The 19,583-nt window shown below is 40.1% G+C and overlaps 1 protein-coding gene across 1 annotated transcript in view; it reads right to left on the bottom strand.

Annotated features, from left to right (window-relative positions):
• The window catches only part of CACNA2D3 (calcium voltage-gated channel auxiliary subunit alpha2delta 3), a gene marked incomplete at both ends in the record, with an annotated part of 376,309 nt that extends 368,924 nt beyond the window's left edge, over positions 1 to 7,385 (bottom strand). The window contains 2 exons of the mRNA XM_084214355.1: positions 6,577 to 6,658; positions 7,267 to 7,385. Coding sequence (XP_084070481.1) covers positions 6,577 to 6,658; positions 7,267 to 7,385 — 201 coding nt within the window. The remainder of the gene's footprint in view (positions 1 to 6,576; positions 6,659 to 7,266) is intronic.
• Positions 7,386 to 19,583: the final 12,198 nt, after the last annotated feature.

Below are 19,583 nucleotides of genomic sequence, written 5' to 3'. Positions count from 1 at the left end.
AAAAATTTATATTGCCCTTTTTTGGTATGCTGGATGCAGAATCTGTTCATTCCATGTGAAGGAGTGTCTTCAGCAGTCACAATCCCCTCATGTCTTACATCACTGTCTTTAAAACCAGTGCACTGGTTATCCTCTATGACATGGGTAACATCACCTGGAAGGTCCTGGGAGACCTGAGGGCAGGATATTTTCAGTAATTATGTGTCTCTGAAATTAATCACTTCTGGAAAGGCTACCAAGACACTTATCAACTTCTTTTCAACTATGATTTTAAAAGAAGTGGTTTTGTGAGGACTTCCTTTTTAAATACAAATCTTGCAAGCATTTGATCACACACTCTAAGAAAGTACTACAGCTTTACACAAATTAACTTGGTGGATGCTAAACAGGATCATAAAAACATCCATGTAATTTTGCAAAAACATTTTGTGTAAAAAAAAGCAAACTGGAACGCCACAAGAACTACAAATGAATTTAACTATTTCATTATAACCTGTCAGCGGAGCTTCTACAGAAACTAAAATACCATCTACCTCATCAATATATAATTTGTGTTGTAAAATGTGTTAAGACTTATTATCAGCAACAAAAAACTGTCCCCTACAGAACAGTAATGACATTTGAAAGTGTGGAGTATTGATTAGCAGTTACTTAAGAGTGAATCACCACTACAATACAGCCTCTACTCATGCTCTACATACCTCCACTGCCAAGATAATTTGCATGGAGAGCAGCTCCTCTAACCTTGAAACGTCAGCATTTTCCAATACAGGATGTGAAAACAACCAACCATAAATGCATTAAGCGAGGGAATTATCATTCTCTCCCTTCCAAGATCTGATGTTTTCCAGTTGCATTGTCTGCTCAATAATTCCCATCTTAAAAGACATTACTGAAAGTGTAATGCATGTATCATGAACTTACTAAAGCCATCTCACATTCCTCTTACATACTAACAATACAACTTTTTACTTTCCATAACCCCAGAGGATCACACTCAAACCCAGCAAGACACAGCACACACTGCACAATAGAGGGTGCTGAAGGAAGCAAAACATGATTTCAGCATGGGTTCCCTTTTAGCCCAAGTGAAATCTAAAACATGTTTGATATTCAAGCTGATTTGACTGCATTTTAAAAACATTACCAACACCAAAAAAATTATTACTCCCACTATAACATTCAAACAGGAGAGAAGAGTACAAATCACAGATCATTCAAGGTGCAGTTCTAACTTCACGGAAGTGAAAGAAAATTTTCCAATACCTCCAGAAAAGACAAAACTTTATTACCAAAAAAAGGCCAAGAGTTTTTTTGTTATGGAGAAAAAGAAAAAAGTATTCAAAAAGTTGGATAAGATTAATCCTTTCCTCTACAGAGCAACATACTGCCTGAAAATTAGCATGGAACCCACCAGGTTTTCCCACCAAATACTTAGTAGCATAACAATGTGTTTGATTTTTTTATTCTTGACCAAAGTTAAAATATCTATCCAGAAGAATTTACATCTTTATGTCTGTAGATAACATAAAATACTTCAAAGCACACTAAAATGTTTTGTACCTAGTTTGGCATGGAGAATAATCTTATTGTTCATGTAGCCCAAAGATCTGTAGGAATTAAAGGGGATGGAGATTCAAGTTCTGCAAGTTCCAAAACATCATTTGCATTAATCAACAGAATTAAACTAGTGTAAGATTCCCAGGTGTATATTTCTTTTATTTTCTAAGGTTTGATTTTAAGTCAGTGCTAAGAGACATATTTTACATAAGCCAGACTTCAGGAGTCCAAATTATAATTAATTTACTCTGAATACAGTTTTGGGTAAGCTCTACACCATTTACTTGCCTGGTGGGGTTTTGAATTTGGGTTTTGGGGTAGGTGTCAGGTTTGGTGGGTGAGGAGAAGGTTGTTGCTCGTGGTTTGGTTTTTGGGCTTTGGGGGTGGTGGTATTTTCTTCAATAGGATTTTTTTTGTATTTTTTGATTCACAGCCATATGCCTACAGATTTTATTGATAATTTTCCCCTATTTTTGATTTTAAAAATTTATATTATTTTTGCTGGTTTAGAATTGCTCAGCTGGCAAAAGTTTAAACTGATATCCAAAAAAGTCAGTAGATGCCTGTCCTTTAACCTGCAGGTCTCAGTCCTACTTGACCCTTCCTTCCAAGCAGTAGTTGCAGTGTCTCGAGCAAAGAAACAGCCTACAAAAACCAAAACCAACATAAGGCTGAATAAAAGAAAGGCAATTAATGTCAAGATGATTGCACTAAACTTGCCTAAGAATCTAAGTCCCTATTATACAATTTAAACTAAAGATAGACGTACTGTATGAATCAGATCCACCAGCTGAATGCTAATTGATCTAAATCACCCCGTTGTATTAATTTTGCACTGACATTTCCACACTAGCAAGAAACTACTAAGTTCCAGCACCCCTCCTAGTCAGGGAGACAAAATGCAATTCTGCATCTTTAAGAACAGGAATGCTCTCCTGACTGAAAAACCTGCTCAGGGAAAACAATGATTTGAGAGCTCCCAACACAATGAAGGATTTGTTGAAAGGAGCAGGCAGATGCAGGCTCCAGCCTGCTTCAGACCAAGGCAGGCAGTGCTTACATAACACCAGGGCTCCAGCAGACAACTTACATAAGGAACATCTCAGGGAGCCTGCAACAAGCTTCTGGTCAGGAAAAAACCCTTGTGGGAAGACCAAGAAATTAAGGATATTTTCACCGCTCCTACATTTGCAATAAATAAAATTGACAATTCAGGAAGAAATGAATAATTATCAAAGCTCAGAATATTTTTTTTTAAAAGAGTCTCATCAAAAGGAACCTGAGAAAGCACAGACCACACTGCACTTTCACACAGACAGACCCTGCACTGATTTAAGAGATTTACTGTATTACAACAGCATTCCCCAAAGCCTGTTTTCCAAAACTCTAATTGCAGCAGCTGAAGTGGATATGTTCCTGGCACCTAAGCCTTGCTTTGCATCCCATATTTGAAGCCTGGCTTTGCCAGTGGGCTACACTCTCACATTCAGTACAGGACCCACAAAACTCAGTGTTTACAAAAGAAAAAAAAATTGAAAATGTCAGGATTCAAATAAGGCAGATGTCTTTTGACAGTCTAAGGAAAAAAAGCAATACCTAAGAGAGAATTAAAATTAATTCTCAGGCCCCAGTAGTATTTGCTAAGTAAGTGAAGAGTACGAACATCTCTACAGCATCAAGGAGTCTCTCCAAATCTATATGACAACTGTAAAGCCTCCAGAAACCAGACAAACTAGGAATAATACAGTCCTGTTTGCTTCTGGATGTTTTCTTTTACACTTAGTGATGTTCCATCTCTTTGAAAGCAAGGCATAGAACATTTTTTAAGTGTTAATTTTGTTTAAACCCTCATTATAATTTCTGAAATTACTTACTGAGCAATTATTTTCCAAACAATTTGAAGCATCTGTATTTCACCTGAAGTCAGTTTTGGGAAAAGTCATGTATCCCAGATACTTCTAGGAGGAGGCATACAAAATACTTGGATAAGATTATCATAAGGACATAAAATAATGAAACAATCAATTAAGATATGGGAAGCAGTGGATTTAAAAATATACTTTCAAAAAGCAAGGAAAATATTCTTATACATCTTTTACAAAGTCAAGAGGACACCAGTGCTGGTCTTGTATTTGATGTTCACAGTACAGCAAGACCTTAAGAATTGCAACAACTCCATCAATATTCACAACTGTAAACTGGCAAAAAATTTCTTTCCTGAGTATCTCACACGAATTAATTTGCTCAATGAAATTTTAGTGTGGGTCAAATGACTCAGTGTGCAAAACATTTGGGCAGCAGAGACTGTCAATCACGCCTCGCCTGTGAGCGCATCCCTTTGAAAGCAGCACTCACTGTGTGTGCTGACAGAATGAATCAAGTAACCTTTACATTAATTTTTCATTTAGCAAGCCTGTATTAAGCTAAATGGCACTCCAAAGCAGTTGACAGTTGAGGAATCTATACTGTCCAGATCCATAATCATACACACATTTTATATCTTCACTTGTTTAAGGATGCTTAATTCATAATCAGGAAATGTGGGCTCCTCTGGTAATATCAGAAGTCTCACTGCTTCTAAAAGTGGAATCTTGACTTTAAAATGACATGGATTCTGATCACCCAGAGCTCACAGTAAATACCAAACATATTCTTGATGCCTGGCTAGTGGGGAGGGAGGGGGTGGGAAAAAAGGCATTTGTATTTAGAGCCCTCCTGTGCTATCACCTCCTTAACTGTTGTGACAACCTCTGTCACTGACTTTGCATGTTGAAAATACTTGCAGACCTTGAAGTTTGGTATGTTTCTATTCACACAAGCTTCCAGAAAAAATATACCTTATAACCATACAAAAAAAGTACATGCTAAAGTCATCTGTCATCCAGGCTCATTTGCCACAATCAACACCAGGATAAAGCAAGCTTAAATGGACAGAGACATTTTGGAATTCTAAATAAAAGAAAAAGCAACAGACATCATATAAAACCTACTGTAGCCAGAAGGAAGAAAAAAAGCAAAAAACAGTACATGTGACAGAGGAATAAAAATGCTCTAAATACCTACCAAACCTGTGGGTTTTTTTCCTTTCTCTTTCATTAAATAAGGAAATATAATGTAAGCAAGAAAGAAAAACAAAATAGCTTTGAAAGAACACAAACTGTCCACCTTCAAAAACAGGAGCACAGACTGGTTAGTGAAACAGAAAGGATGCTGATGAAAAGGTAAAATGAATAGCTTCCAATTACCTACAATTATAACAACCAATAGGAACCAATCTTGCTACTTCAGAGGGAAAAAAAGCATCACAGAAGGGATGGCAGCAGCATCTACTATGAGGAAGAGCAGGAGGATTAAGGATTCCATACTGGCTCTTTGTGGGTTTTAGCAGGATTGCCACACAGGGTACATTGCACACTCTCCCAGCAAACGCTGGGCTCAGGACTGGGCACGTTTCATTTCTAAAGCCATTTTTGCGCAGAAATGGCTGCACATGGAAGAGCTCCAAAGTTAAATAAAGATACTTGTTTGTCATGGCCCAATTAAAAAAAAAAAAAATCTTTTTAATACTACTTGATTACAAACTAATCAAAAATGAAAGCTCCATCTGCTTTATGAATTTAAGGTGTTCATAAAAAACGGTGACAATAAGACTACACAGACTTTAAAGAATGCGAGCTGGAAGTATAATAAATATTGAGTGTCCAGATTTTCATCATAAAATGAAAGTTTGCCCAACATATTGAAGGGAAGCCATTTAAAGGCCTTGAAAGGCAGTAAGAAACCACAAATATTTTTGTTCTTAACAGCTCAGTATTTTCGCTTAGTGAAATTCACGTTTTACAGTCCTGGGTATACAAATCTGAAAAGGCAAGCTCCTAAAGAACTCATATGCCTTAGTAATTACTAAAGCCAGTTACTTTCATTTTTAAGGATAGCACAAGCTTTTTATTTCAGCTGCTGCACGTACTGTTATATAATTTCACACATATATAAGCCTTTCGAAATAAATGCTAAAAGCTCAAGGAATAATTTTCTTCGCAATCAGACAAAAAATAAAATCAGTGTTACTCAGAACTAAAAATCATGTCTACAAAAATTCAGCAGAAATTTAATATATGGGTTGAATGAGTGTTTTTGATCAGTGAATGTCTCAATGTTTTTCCATTTACATATTGCATTTTGACAATCACATGTTAAATGCCCCAAAATAGCAGTCTCAGTCTAACATGTTTCTTAGTCTCTCTTTTTTTTTTTGCAACTGTTGTAAAAATAAACTGTCCACAATACAGAACTTTACTATAGCTTGCATATTTAAAGAGTCCTTGATATATACCTAATACTCAAATCTGCTTTTTCATTACCCTCTGTCCCAATTATGTAGACTTATACCAATTTCTCAAGTTTTTGCTATACTTCACCACCTTATTACCCAGCTGTGCAGCTGAGGAAGAAGATAACCACATTCATTCCTCTTATCTGTAATGATGTAATACATCTCAGCACTGGGTTGAGATGATTGGGGGAATAATGGCATTGTAAAAACTGCAGAGATGACAAACAACAGCGCAGCCGCCTTCTCCTGACACAGAGCATTGTGTACATAGAGCCCAGGGTGAAAATAATACAATATGCACTAATTCTGCTCCTTGAATGAAGTTAGCATCTTTCATGAGAAACAGCTGTTTCTGCACAGAAACATCATCATCATCATCACAATGCAGCAACCAGACTGAACACCCGCAACCTGGGCTGAAGCCTAGGCTACAAGGAATAAGTGTTGGAGTTTACTTTCCAATGGAAAAATAAAGTCATTCCAACAGAAAAATACCAGGTTAAGCAAGGACTCTACAGATAGTGCAGTGCAATGCAAAGAGTCATCAGGGACCAGTATGCAATACAAAAATAGATCTTGGACAAAAGCACACACAGCACTGCTTTCCTCTTCATTTGAAAAATTAAATCTGCCTCCATTTTCTCTGTTAAAACCTTCCTTATTGCAACCAAAGAAATTCTTACCTTCTGTAGGAGCTGGGAACCTGAGTATTTGGCCGCAATAGATTTGATCTCTCCACCAAACGCTGAGGCCCAGAGCTTTACACTGTGAAGAAAAAAAAAGAGACAGGAAGAAATGTAATACACATGTCAGAGCTAGCAACAGAGACTGTAACAGCTTCAGCTGCACTCGGAAGGATCCGAGCAATTTTGCATTAGAGAGCTCACTAAGGAACCTAAGCACAGCAAAAGATCAGTGAAGCTGTACAAGTATAAGCACAAACTAGACCCTGTGCTAAGGTAAGGCCTCTGATATGAAACTACCAACCTGAACCATTAAAATTTAAGGAATTAAGTTGTACAGAAATGTGCTTTGGCACAACATGACATATATCCATTGAAAGGAAAATAGCAGATAAAATGGCAAAACAGTTCTGAATGATAAATTCCCACATGAGAAAGTGTTAACTGCATCAATTTCAGTAAATGCAAGCACTTAAAACTCAGTGGCCACATACTCCACCAACACATGCTCCTACAATAAAATCAAAGTAGTGCCAAGCACCTTGGAGACAACCACTTTAAACACAGCTGACAGAGGAGCAAAGGTGCCCTGGAACAGCCAAATATCTGCAATACAAAACCAGGAGAACTTGAGCAGCAAGTTCTCATCCTTGAATATGGTCCTGAGAGAAAGAGCACGAAAGCACTTACACTGACAAGGGGATCTGCTGCTCCGATCCAACCACATCCACTAAGGCTGTGTTAAAAGCTGTCCAGAAGAGAAAGAAAAAACCCCCAAAAGCCCGAAGAAGATTCAGGTTCTCTGGCATTGTGCCTCTCTGTGCCTGGAAAGGTTTGGGGAAATTCAAGTGAAGCTGAGTTCAGCAGCAGTGGGGTTTTGCTTCTAAAAGCTTCTTTTCCCCCACTCTTACCCCCTTCCACTAGAAGGGGACACCGGAACCCTGGAAAAGAAAAATTCACAGCTCCATCCTCATTCCTCCAAAGAATGACCCTCTCTGTGTGATGGAAGGAGCGGACCAGAATCGAAGCTCTAATGACTTGAAAACTATTGTGTCCCTGGTAACAGCAAAGCGTTTTCCAGCACCACTGCAGCCACTTGCATGTAGTTCTTTACAACTCCGCAGTCAGCAGTGTGCTGAAGTTACTTCAGTGACCTACTGCTGCTCCAAAGTGCCCTTAGCAGCAAGAAAGCAGACTATTGATTCCAGCTGGGGAGGCTGTCTTCTTGCAATTACTGCTCACTTTGCAAATGGAAAGCTGCCTAGAGTTCTCCTTTCCCTCGCCGATAACCTCCAGCCTTCATCCCGGATCAAGCCAGCCAGAGCACTGGTTCAGCGGAGCAGGAGCAGCAGCCTTTTAACGGGATAGCGCCGAGACAGAGAGGCAGGCACAGGAGGAGCTGGACAGAGGGAGGGTACGGCAAAAGCAGAGAAAGTCTGGAGGAGCTGAAAGTGTAGTTGAGCCCTTCCAGGAAGGCGAGAGGAGAGCGCTGCACATTGCCGGGGGCTGAGCTTGGGAGGGCTCGGCAGGGCTGGCAGGGGCGGGGGCGTGGGGCCGCGCACACCCACCGGAGAGCGATTCAGGCAGGGCACGGCTGCGTGACAAGCACCTGTCTGTCACACGGCCCGGAGAGGCGAAGGCTGCTCGGAGCTCAGCGCCGTGCGGGGCCCGGAGCATCCCGGCCGCGGCGCCGCGCCGGGCGGAGGGAGCGGAGCGGCGGCGCCTGCCCGGGGAGCATCGCCCGGGAGCGGCAGCGGCGGCTTCCCGGAGCCAGCCCCGGCTCTCGGTCAGGCTCGCACATTGAATCGAGTCGTAGGGAGCACGTCCTTGTGCATAAAGGCGCGTTTGCTGCTTCCTCCCACGCCGGAGCACTGCAGCAAGTCACTCTCCGAGAGCTCGGGACCGGCAAAGGCTTATGAATGAAAAGAAATGCAGCATAAGTAAATCAATGCGGGCTGACTCCAGCTTATGAATAAATTATTAATTTGTGCTCATAGAAGAATCCTCTTGATATAGCAAATATAGGATTACAAGCTCTTCCACTGAGAGAGCAGCGTACGGAGCAGGAGGGATTGGTCCAGGTATTTTTGTTGTTGTTGTTGCGTTTTCAAATATACCCTCCCTCCTTTTGCTTTTATTCTTCTCCTTCTGCTTTTTTCTCACCTTCTTCTCCACTAAATGTGCAGACTTAAAATAGCAACTGAACTTTAATGTAAACAAGTATGGCAAGACCATGATCTGAGCACGGGCTGAGTCATCCCTGCATCCTACAATATAGCTCCAGTGTCCGCTCCAGAATCCTAGTTTCTTCCCTCTGTAGTTAGAATTAACACCTCAAAATATTCACTCTGCCTTTGTACACTGTCCTTATCTTAGCATTTACTGTCTTGAAGCTTGAGATGTAGTACCTGTATTTCTTTCCACATTAGCATCTCTAAGAGCACTGAACAGTTTGCTTTAAATATCAAAACCTCTATTCAATATCTAGCTGACAAAAGCTTCCTGCTTTCTCAGAAGAAATTAGAAGTTTAAAGATAGAAAGACTAACAGGGGAACTGTGCAGAACAGAGTAGCACAGCACCCTGCAAGTTTCACCACCCACCAGCCATCCCCACCACAAACAGTAAATAGATCACATTTCCCACTGCACTAATACCTTTGTATGAAGGCAATAAAGAAAAAATTCTTAAAAGCAATGTTTATTTTGTCTATTACTGAACCATTTTGAAAGTCCTGTTATCTGTGCTGTTACTGTGGATTTTCTAACAGTGTTTAAAACATGCTGCCATGTAACCAGGTGTTCAGCTTACCTACAGGCAGAAATGTAAAAATGCACATGGCTGACTAACAGTATATAATCAATTATGTGCTCCTTTGAACATATTACATAAACAGTAGCATCTTTCCAAAGCCAGGAATGAAACAGAAATGGGTGAATGTCTCAATACTTGCGCTGTTCACTTCTTTTTACAGGCTGAACACTGTCAGGCAGTAAATACATGAGCTCATTTTGTGAGATTCAAACAGTTCTTATGCTAACAAAGATCCTTATCTGCTTCAAGCCAACACAGTGCCCTTATGGCAAGTAAGTTACCTTCATTTCTGAAAGCATTAGTGGAAGATTTTTGAAAGCACACAAAATGCCTGTGTACAAGAGGCCAGCACATTTTAACACAGATTTAACCCATCACTAATTATTGGCAAGAAAAGATGATAAAGTCATTCATCAAACCTTGACTTTGTTTACATTTATCATACATTCAATACTATACCAGACTTCCAGTTTATGCATCTGCTGCGTGCAAAACTGGACACTCACATTTGCTTAATACAAAAATTGTATTTGTACTATTGCTAGTGTAAGAAACTAAATTCACTCGGAAAAGAATTCTTTGCTTGAAAGAGCCATCTTTGTTTGTGTTAACAAGCACTTGTGCTCACTACACCCAGAGTGCTTTCAGCACCTTTCATTAGTGCACACCGGCTCTGTCCGCGCAGGAAATCGGCTCCTCCGACCACTCGGTGAATGGGAAGCAAACCTGAACCACAACACCCAGGAAGCACCACAGGTGACACCACAACCTGTCTGCAGCTGTGTCCTGGCCTGACCACTGCTGACTGTTCCTGCTATGCAGATCACTGCAGTCGTGACACCGGATCCCAAATTCACGTCAGCATTTCTCCCGTGTTGCTCCCATCGGGATGCAGAAACTTGCCCTGAGTGGGTTTGCATAATGAAGGACCAAGGAAAACACAGGGAAAAGAAGTGGTAAGTTCTGCTGGGGAGTTTCAGTCCTTTTTAGTGGGGATAGAGCAATGTGTTTCATTATTTGCTCCAGCCTTCTCATGTCCTGGAGCAAAGGCAGCAGAAAGCCAAGTTTCAAAGGATAGTAATGAATTTATCTTTTGGAAGTAATGTGGCATTTCTATCATGTCCTTATGCTGTTATAAACAACTGCTGAATCTGGAATAATTTCTGGTCCCACTAGAAAAGTGTATGCACAGATTACTGACCAGAGAAGGAAAGCATTTATGCACATAGCAAATATACATTCAGAAACCAAAGTGCATCTCAGCAAAAAGTGCAGGTAAGTTCCTTACATGTCACTGGTCTCTGAAGTAGAGCTCCCCACACAAGTTTATTAAGTTGCATCTCCCTGCTCCTGGCCTCTCATTTTTAAGGGATAAAAAATGGCAAGTAATTTTCTGCTGTGTCCTTGATGATCAAGCACAATGGTTCATTTTGGTATCTCACAGAAAATGAAAGAAGCTGTTTTCCCTATGAAAGCAGAAATAAAACTTGGATATGTGACTCAAATGTTGTAATGGAAAGTCACAGACAGGGGCAGAGAAACTTGATGAATCCCCAAAGGTTTTCCAGAGGATCTCATTCAAGGAAATAACCAAGGGATTGGAGGAAAAAACAAAAGACAATCAAACCAACCCACAAATAAACAATCAAAACATCCAGGTCAAGGAGTAATGTGAGATATAACTCAAAGGCTGAAGCAGAGACTACAGACTAAGGCAAAGCCCTGTATATAAACACACATAATAACCACCTGATGAATCAATCCCATTGTTCTTTTCTTCCACCTCCAGGTTTATCCACACTTATGAAAGGGTGCAGAAACAGGGTCACAACTGCATCATCAGCACGTACTTTGAGGGCTCTGATTAGACACGTATCAAACCCTAATAAAAGTCAATCAAGAGCCATACAGAGAAGAGAACATATGGTGCAGGGGAGAAGGGTAGGAGGAAATGATATAATTAACACAAATGTTTATTGTATTTTTTTTCCCTGAAGTTTATCTACCATGAGTTCTAAACAGAAGTAATAAATGCAGAAGCCTGAAGTACTAAAGGCCTTGCTGAAGATGTAAGACACCTCCATTGGAAATTAATATTTTTAAAAGAACACAAGAAAGGAAATAAGTCAGTTTATCTTTATTCTACATATATTAGAAGATTCAGATACTGCAAAAATAGAAAAACTGTAACTACTCTGCATTACACAGTGCTAATACTTGCTTTGTACCACATTCCTCTGCACTTCTAAGTACTAAGATTATAATCCTCAGATGTGTTCTCCACAGTGATATTTTTTATTTAACAGACTAAATTGTCCATTCTTAGTCTCGTTTGAAATATTTCGTTTCAAAAAATCCCCCTTAAATAAAAGCAGTGGGAGAATAAAAAGGGGAAAAGTGAAAGGATATAGAGGCACCTCATACAGTAAACAATTTATTATAATACCATGGTGAAAATCCTTCCAGCCTTTAACAACTCCATGAAACTTTCCCTTACTTCTGCGTAAGCTTAATGTTTCACATACACTTACTCATGGAAAATAGAAGCAGGAGAAGGAGGGGGATAACACAAATTATCTCAGCTTTGCAAAGCTTGAGACTGTCAGATGAAAGGCAAAATCTGAAGGTTCTGAATTTATTATCTGGAAACAACCCAGTGGTGGAAGCACCCATGGTGCAGTGTTTGCCTGCTGTGAGAACACAGGCTCGCTTGTCTCAGGTGATCCCTACACCTCAGGAAGAGCAGGAGGCTGCACATGAAGCCACTTCTGGAGAGGCTGAACGTGTAATCCTAGAATTTTATGGAGGTCTCATGTGTATAAATCTAAGTGTTCCACTGGTGTGGGAATGCCAGGGTATTGACCAGTTCCAACCCACTTACAGCAAAGATTGAGGTCAAGTAGCATTACTCAGTGGCTTAAATGAGCACAACTTCACATCATGGGCTCGTGTTTGGGAGAAACAAAAATCCTGCAGAAATTCTGAACCACATCAGTATTTCTTATATGCAACTCTATAATATTATCATTTTGTTTCTGCATATTGTTCAGGTCAAATCAAGCACTAGTATTTCATCCATGAGAGCCTGCACAACCAATTTTTACATAGAATCAATCATTTACACAACTAGAAATACAAATCTCTAAAGATTTTTTCAAAATACTGATATACAATCCTAATTAGCATGTTGGTAGTACAGCATTTTAGGTTATTGTCACGTTATCTTTAGCACACTTCAACACCCAATAAAGCTCACAGTTGGCCATAACCCCCCGAGGAATGTGTGGTTAATTTCACTTCCACAAAGCCTCAGATCAGCTGGCTTTTCAATCTCCACAAGGAGTTAAAATGCAAAAGAGCAAAGCATTATCAATCCCAGCCTATGAGAGCTCACACTGCATGGCAAGCTAGAATGCTTTAAGCTAATTATGTTTATAGCTACCCAAATCCAATTTCAGCAGTCCACTGTAGCTCTAGTCTGTTACTGCCATTTTACATAAGCTTCATTTATTTTGAATTTTCAACTATTAAGACAAAGTCTGCCTTTGGTTTCTTTCAAGTGTTTCACGCTGGGAAATGAACTCTTCTCTAAGCAAATAAACTATCTTTTTACTCCCAAAGCTGGTGCTAGGTTGTAAATGTTAATGCTTTCAATGAATTCAAAATACCTGCAAACTGAAGATAGGACTTAAAAATGAGAAACTGTAATTAAGAGCTCTGATATAATGAATAGAATGCTATGGAAACGAACCCATCTAGCATTCTTTCTCTGAGAATTAAAAAATAAAAAAAAAAAAGACTAGAGGTCACAGCATATTTAAAGTGTGAATCTATTACTGTCTATGCTCTAGAATGAACCCCTGGTCATGTCTATAATGGCCTGTGGATGTTCCCCCCAAACCTTACAAATTCCTCAGAGCCACTTGAAGGGACCCTTGTTGCAGGTTCAAGGGTTAGGAAAAGCACTGCCTTTACTCCAGACCTTGGCAGGGTTGGTGACACAAACTCGGGGTGCCAAAAATGATGTATTGGGCAGGGGGGAGCAACAGCCCTGAGCAGCCACTGCCAAGGGGCAGCTTCTGCAGCAGGAGATGAAGTGACATCTGTGAAGCCACTGCCATCAGGGAGGTCAAGGTTCCAACCACTCAGCTGAAAGCAACCAGCAAACTTTAGGTTGGCATGCAATTATTTTCAAAATAACATTCATATTTCCAAGTGGAAAACATAACATGGCTTTTAATCCAAGAAGCAGGGCCATGTCAAGTAATTACACAGAGCCATAAGGTACTTCAGAGGCCCATAATTCTGTCACTCTCCAATTAATTCCTACATCACAAGTATGACTTTTGTGGTGGGAATGTGACTTTTATGAAGTCTTGACTAAACTGCCAGTTTCTTGATCTGATATTCACCACAGTTCTGCCTCTTGAGTACAGAAAATGGATTTTGTATAATTCCATGGCAGCAGTTGCTAACCTGTGATCCACCTCTGCTCTATCACTTTGTTGAGCCTTTTTCATTTATTGTGAACATTAACTTATCCTGAAAATCAAAGTTATCTCAAAAGGAACGTTATCTCAAATTAGAAATAGTATGTATTAAAAAGGAACACACTGTGGTAATGAATTCCATTAAATTGTTGCATAAGGAAAAATAATATATACCAATGGAATAAAGTGTCCTGTGAAGTCATTAGGCTTACATATCTGATCTCAATTGAAGATTAAGGGCACCAGGAGATACTAAAAGAAAAGATATTTCAAGGTGGTCTAAAATAATACTGGGGAGCGCTAAGCAAATTTCAAACTTTCCAGAGTTTGAGATTGATTTAACTTTAAGAAGAGTGTAAGCAAGTCATTATTTGTCTTAAGGTCACAATAGCAAGCTGATAAAACCTATTTAAGAGTTGCTGGTTTATACAAATCAAGGTTCATTTCTTAAGGGGTTACTGTCACCTTGGGTAAGAATCAAATTTAGGATTGCATTTTATCCCACCAGTGCAAGTGCCTTCTTGTTCTGGTGAGCATTAATTGATGGCATCTGGCTGCTGTAGACAGATGAAAACATCCATTATTAGGGCACTTCTGTAATACTCTAAAGTGGAAAAGTGGACTTGGACATAATGATTTACTCCAACATCACAGAAAATACCCCATCACAGGAAAAAACCACCCAAACAACCAGGTAGTTTCTTATTCTGGGGTTTCAAATTCTGGCTTGAATATAATGCTCAAATTCTGCTTCTACTTTAATAATCTAACTTGACATTACATATCATGGAAAGTTCACACCTGCAGAAGAATAGCAGATTTATAGGTTTGTAGGTTTTTAAAATATATTAAACCATGATTATGCTTAAAAGATGCAAAGTAAAAGTAAAATTGATACCCATAAATACACTAATAAGTGTTAGGTAAAATATTTGCCAGAGCATGCATTTCTATTTTACAGGCTGTTAATCCATCATAGTGTCACTAACATTGCAACAGACACACTCAGACTGCTGTGCTTATTACTTTTTAATGCATCACTCCATTTTAAACATTAATACTAACAAGTTCAGGCTATAATACAGCCATCCTTCCTATCCATAATAAGAAAAGGAAAAAAATCACCACCCAAATGCCAGTCTATACTACAATTTTACTTATAAGCACACAATACTAGATAGATTTTAGAAAAAATTCAGAAAAAAGAAAATTTCTGAGTCAAACTTATTATCACGTTTTCCCCACCCCAATATTTTGTGGTTTTGAAGCTGGAGTTTGGCAGGGAGGGGTTGGTTTGGTTCAGGGTGAAAACACTTTTTATGCTGTGAAAACACTTTTGCTTAATCTTCAGTTGGGACCAATAAAGTAGATTTAGATAATGGGTTCAATGCAATGTTGAGCAAAGGCCAGTGACAACACCAAAGGGTGGTAACAACACCAGTGACAATCCAAATGGGATTTTTTATTACATCAGGGACCTCAAAAATAAGAATAAAAAGGTTGTGCAGTTCTCAGCTGTTACTAGAAATAACTGTATCCATTTCAGCAGTGGATGGACTTCTTAACTTTCCTCAAAGTTGTTTTTTTGGGTTTTTTTTATTAGCTGAGGGCTGCCAAAATAAAAAGCAATAGGCTATCTTGTCAATGTTTACAAAAATGACAAGAAGGACACAGGAAAGGCACCAGACCCCAAGAGTTTCCCTGAGCCTTATACAACCTGATACATACTTTGGTACGTGTAAACTGAGGCTCCCTATTTTTCCTCCAATACATTTATTCCCCCAACATTTTGTTTTCCACTGCTGTGGTTTCTATTTTCAGGTCTCACCTTTATCTATTGCAAGTCCCACTTTTCCCCACCATAGAAAGGTACCACCCATTTTCTCACAAAAAGACATCAAATGCCCTAAGCAGTTTTCCAGCTACTTGGATCCCTAAATTCCATGCTTCCATCCTCCTTTACAAATGTAGTGAAGGCAGTTTCATCCTGGATACCCTTCTGGTTCCTACAGGCTGCTGGAGAAGACACAGCCATGTCAATCACAGCCTATGCTCAGTTCTCTCTCAAATTACCATAAACCTCAAGTGCCAAAGCTGCTCAGTCTCCGGAACAGGAGGTGCCAGAACTCCAAGGAAAGCTCTCTGAGGTGATGCCCTGTGCTTCTGTGACACTTGCCTCATAATCAAGGGCTACAGCCACAAGCCCCTGAGGGCACCAGGGCCATCCATGCCCATGAGCCCCCTGACCCCCTCCCCAGGGCACTGCTGAGTCCCTGGGGTGTCACTTCTCCCCAGGGAATCTCCACCTGAGGTGTCACCTACTCACACTGTCTAAAATCCTCCTCCCAAGCAGCTGTTCTGGGGAGCTCCTGACTTTGCTTCAAGCTTTAAAATCTAAAGGCAGACCTTTTTTTAGTTATGAAAGGAAAGCAATACTATGATGTTTTTCTTTCTAACAGTTTTGTCCTAGTAGTCAGTAGTCTGGTAGGTTTGCAGAAGAAAACTAATTACTCCCAGGCAAAGCAAGACAGTCATAACACACAGCTGAGAAACTGCAGAGCTCTGAAGAGATAAGCTCTCCCAAATCAAGTAAATAAAAAGCTTCAGTTTCCCAAGATAACATTTAGGTACTCTGGATGCAATCAGTACCTGCCCAGTCTTTAACCTACAGATGCACAGAGGCAACTCCAGCCCTGGAGCCCAGCTGAGCTCTCTCACAGCACCCTGGGTTACATCTGATCCCACAGCCTGCTGGCAGCGAGAGGCAGATCTGACAACAGCCCACACTCCAAGGAGCACTTTTTAGAGCAGCAGTTACACATTTCTTGAAGACCAGGAAGCTGCAGTAGTTGAAGACAACACATGTCATCTTTCTGGGCATCTTGCCCTGCTGTACCGCCCAGAGAGCCGGTGTTATACATTTTGAAGGATTTTAAGTGACTAGGGATACGTGTAAAAAAAAAATTGAGTGCCCTAATTGCCCTTTATTACCACAACTGGCCCAACATGCACCCCCCAGCACCCTGCCACCCCCATCCTGAGACTGAAATACAGTCGAGCACAGGCTGTTCAGGCATACAAATTGCCAACGGGGAAAAGTAATAATCTCAAGGCTTGCATCATTTCACAGTCGAGTTGTTTGAAGACAAGCTAGCCATTACATAGAGCAGCTGTGTTATCTGGCTTTTCCTTTCATTCATTTATGGACTTGAGCTGCCTTTCTAAGTATGTTGAAACTATTTCCCTTATTAATAGTTTTTGTTGAGTATGCAGGGATCTCAGCTATATCAAAAACACACAAAGGCTTCCGTTCTACATACGTCGATATTTTAGGGACACTGTTAGATTGGAAGCCTGTCAGGGCCCTCCAGACATGTCACAGCATTGGCTGGAATTCACCAGGACACGACAAAGATCCGTCTTCACAAACTTGGGCAACCTTTTTTTCCACAGAGCTGACTGACAGAACTGCATCTTGGTGTTATCAGTCAATGTAAGGACCAAAGACTCTCTCCTCTATTTGAAAAATAGAATAACCCAACAGAAATAAAATATAAGATTTTCCCACATTCAGTGATTATTGCCCAGAAACAAAGGCCATTCCACATTATTCTAAGTAGAAAAAATCCATTTAAAAACTACTTCAATCTGAGGCATAAAAGTTGCCAGCTCTTTTTTCATTTGACTGGGGTTCTTCTACACATCAGAATGCAAAACCTAGGCAGAAATCTGCAGTTAAATTTAAGATGGGATTTAAAACCATACTGTCAGAAAAAAAATAATATCAGGTTAACAGGGATACCCTTCAGTCCTTTAATATTTCATTCTTAATGATGCTTTACCAACAGAAGATCTGTTCCTATTTTTCACACTAGAATGCTCTTCTATTATTATATTCAAATATTTGTTGTTATCTCTGTACCAGTACTAACATACACACATACAGGGAGAGACATACTTAAAATAATCCCTATAAATTTAGGATTTACCAAGAGGTTTCCTATGTTTTAGATATTTTTGCAATACTACCACAAGCAGTGGTACCTCTAGACCTAATTCTCCTCCATCACATCTTCTTAACTCTCCCATATGGATCCCTTCATTTAGGGGTGTATGTGTCTTTCCTTTTAAATTCCACCCTTGGTACCCTTCTATGAAGTAGATGCTTAATAAACAGTAAAATAACAATACCTTTATCACACCAAACAGCCTTTCACCTTCCAGTAGTAGGTAGTAAGATGTTTATATAGTCAGGATAGTTTAACTTGAATTGGAGAGAACAAAGTTATAACAAAATGTTCTAAATTGCAGGTTTAGAAGCCTCCCCCCTGATGGACACTGCTACATTGTTTTAAAAAACAGCATTCTGCAAAATCCATTACTGCTCCATAAAAGTCTCAGAGAGAGGAATTTACATAATGAACTGCAATTACTCACATTATATTTATCCAGTGAAGAATGAACCCATTGTGTGCAGCGGAGCGTGCCTGCTCTGCACCAGCGCGCACACAGAGGAAGTTACCTGGTGAAATAACACATCAGTCAGGGGTTAACACCAAGCCTGCACCCCTGTAAGGCCATTTCCAGTTCATTAAAAGGAAAACAGCTGCAGAATCTGCCACTGTGCCAGCCTGTCAAGGCTCAGCAAGAGGTCAGGAAGAGATGCACAGTGAGCTCCAGAGTTGTTTGCTATGGGCAGGGAAGCCCTTTGTGCTGAGAGTGCTGCGACAGCGACCATCACAAGGTTTACAGCTTCTGCACACACTGAACCTGCCTTCACTGGGCAGGGCCCTCAGCTCCTGGCTAACAGGTACTATGTGGTGTAAATAACACCACAGAGAACTGCAATGTACTGTGTGGTGTAAATAAATAACACCACCCAGAGCTGCAATGTACTGTGTGGTGTAAATAAATAACACCACCCAGAGATGCAATGTACCAGCGCAGGCACCGAAGTTCTGCAGTCACAGAACGGGTCAGGCTAGAAGGGACCACAGCTGTTCAACCTCCCTGCTCAAGCAGGGTTATCCTAGAGCACAAAGTCCTGGAGCTGAATCCTGCCAGAAGGAATTCTTCTCTTTGCTGACACCACAAACCTGCATATGTATTTTAAAATTTAATGAAAACTTGACAGACAGAGTGTCTGCTCTACTTACTGAGTTCAGAGTTCACAGGCTAAGCAAGGCTGGCTGAGCCTTCTGTGGGTAAGCATGCAACATTCAAAAATGCCTACAAAAACAGCCAGCAAACTGGACCCTGATGTCTGCATTAGAAGGAATTGGATTTTTGCACACATCTGAACATGGTCAGTTTCAGGTGTGCACATTTTTACTACATCTTGGACTTCCAATGGTACATTCATACAGAAAGTACCATTCACTGGGGAGTATTTGCAGAGCAGATCTAGTTTCCTCTGGGCCACACTTTTGAGCCTTTCTCCTCCAAAAATATTTGAAAAATACATAACCCCTTCATTTGACTTGCCAGAATGGGACTGCTCTTAAGTGCTCCAACACAACAGTAATCAGCCCCTGTTAGACTGAAAAGAAAAACACAGGTATGTTTAGACCTTTTGTAATATTTCTTAATTCAACTCTTCAATACTAGCAAAGTCCATTTTTAGGACTATTTTCCTTTATGATGGTGTTTTAAAATGACATGATCTTGCCATGGTAGCAGTGTGAGTGCAGCAGGTCTCCACAAC

The sequence above is a fragment of the Fringilla coelebs genome (genome assembly GCF_963513975.1).
Source record: "Fringilla coelebs genome assembly, chromosome: 13".
Lineage (NCBI taxonomy): Eukaryota > Metazoa > Chordata > Aves > Passeriformes > Fringillidae > Fringilla > Fringilla coelebs.
This window is presented reverse-complemented; position numbering and strand designations above follow the sequence as displayed.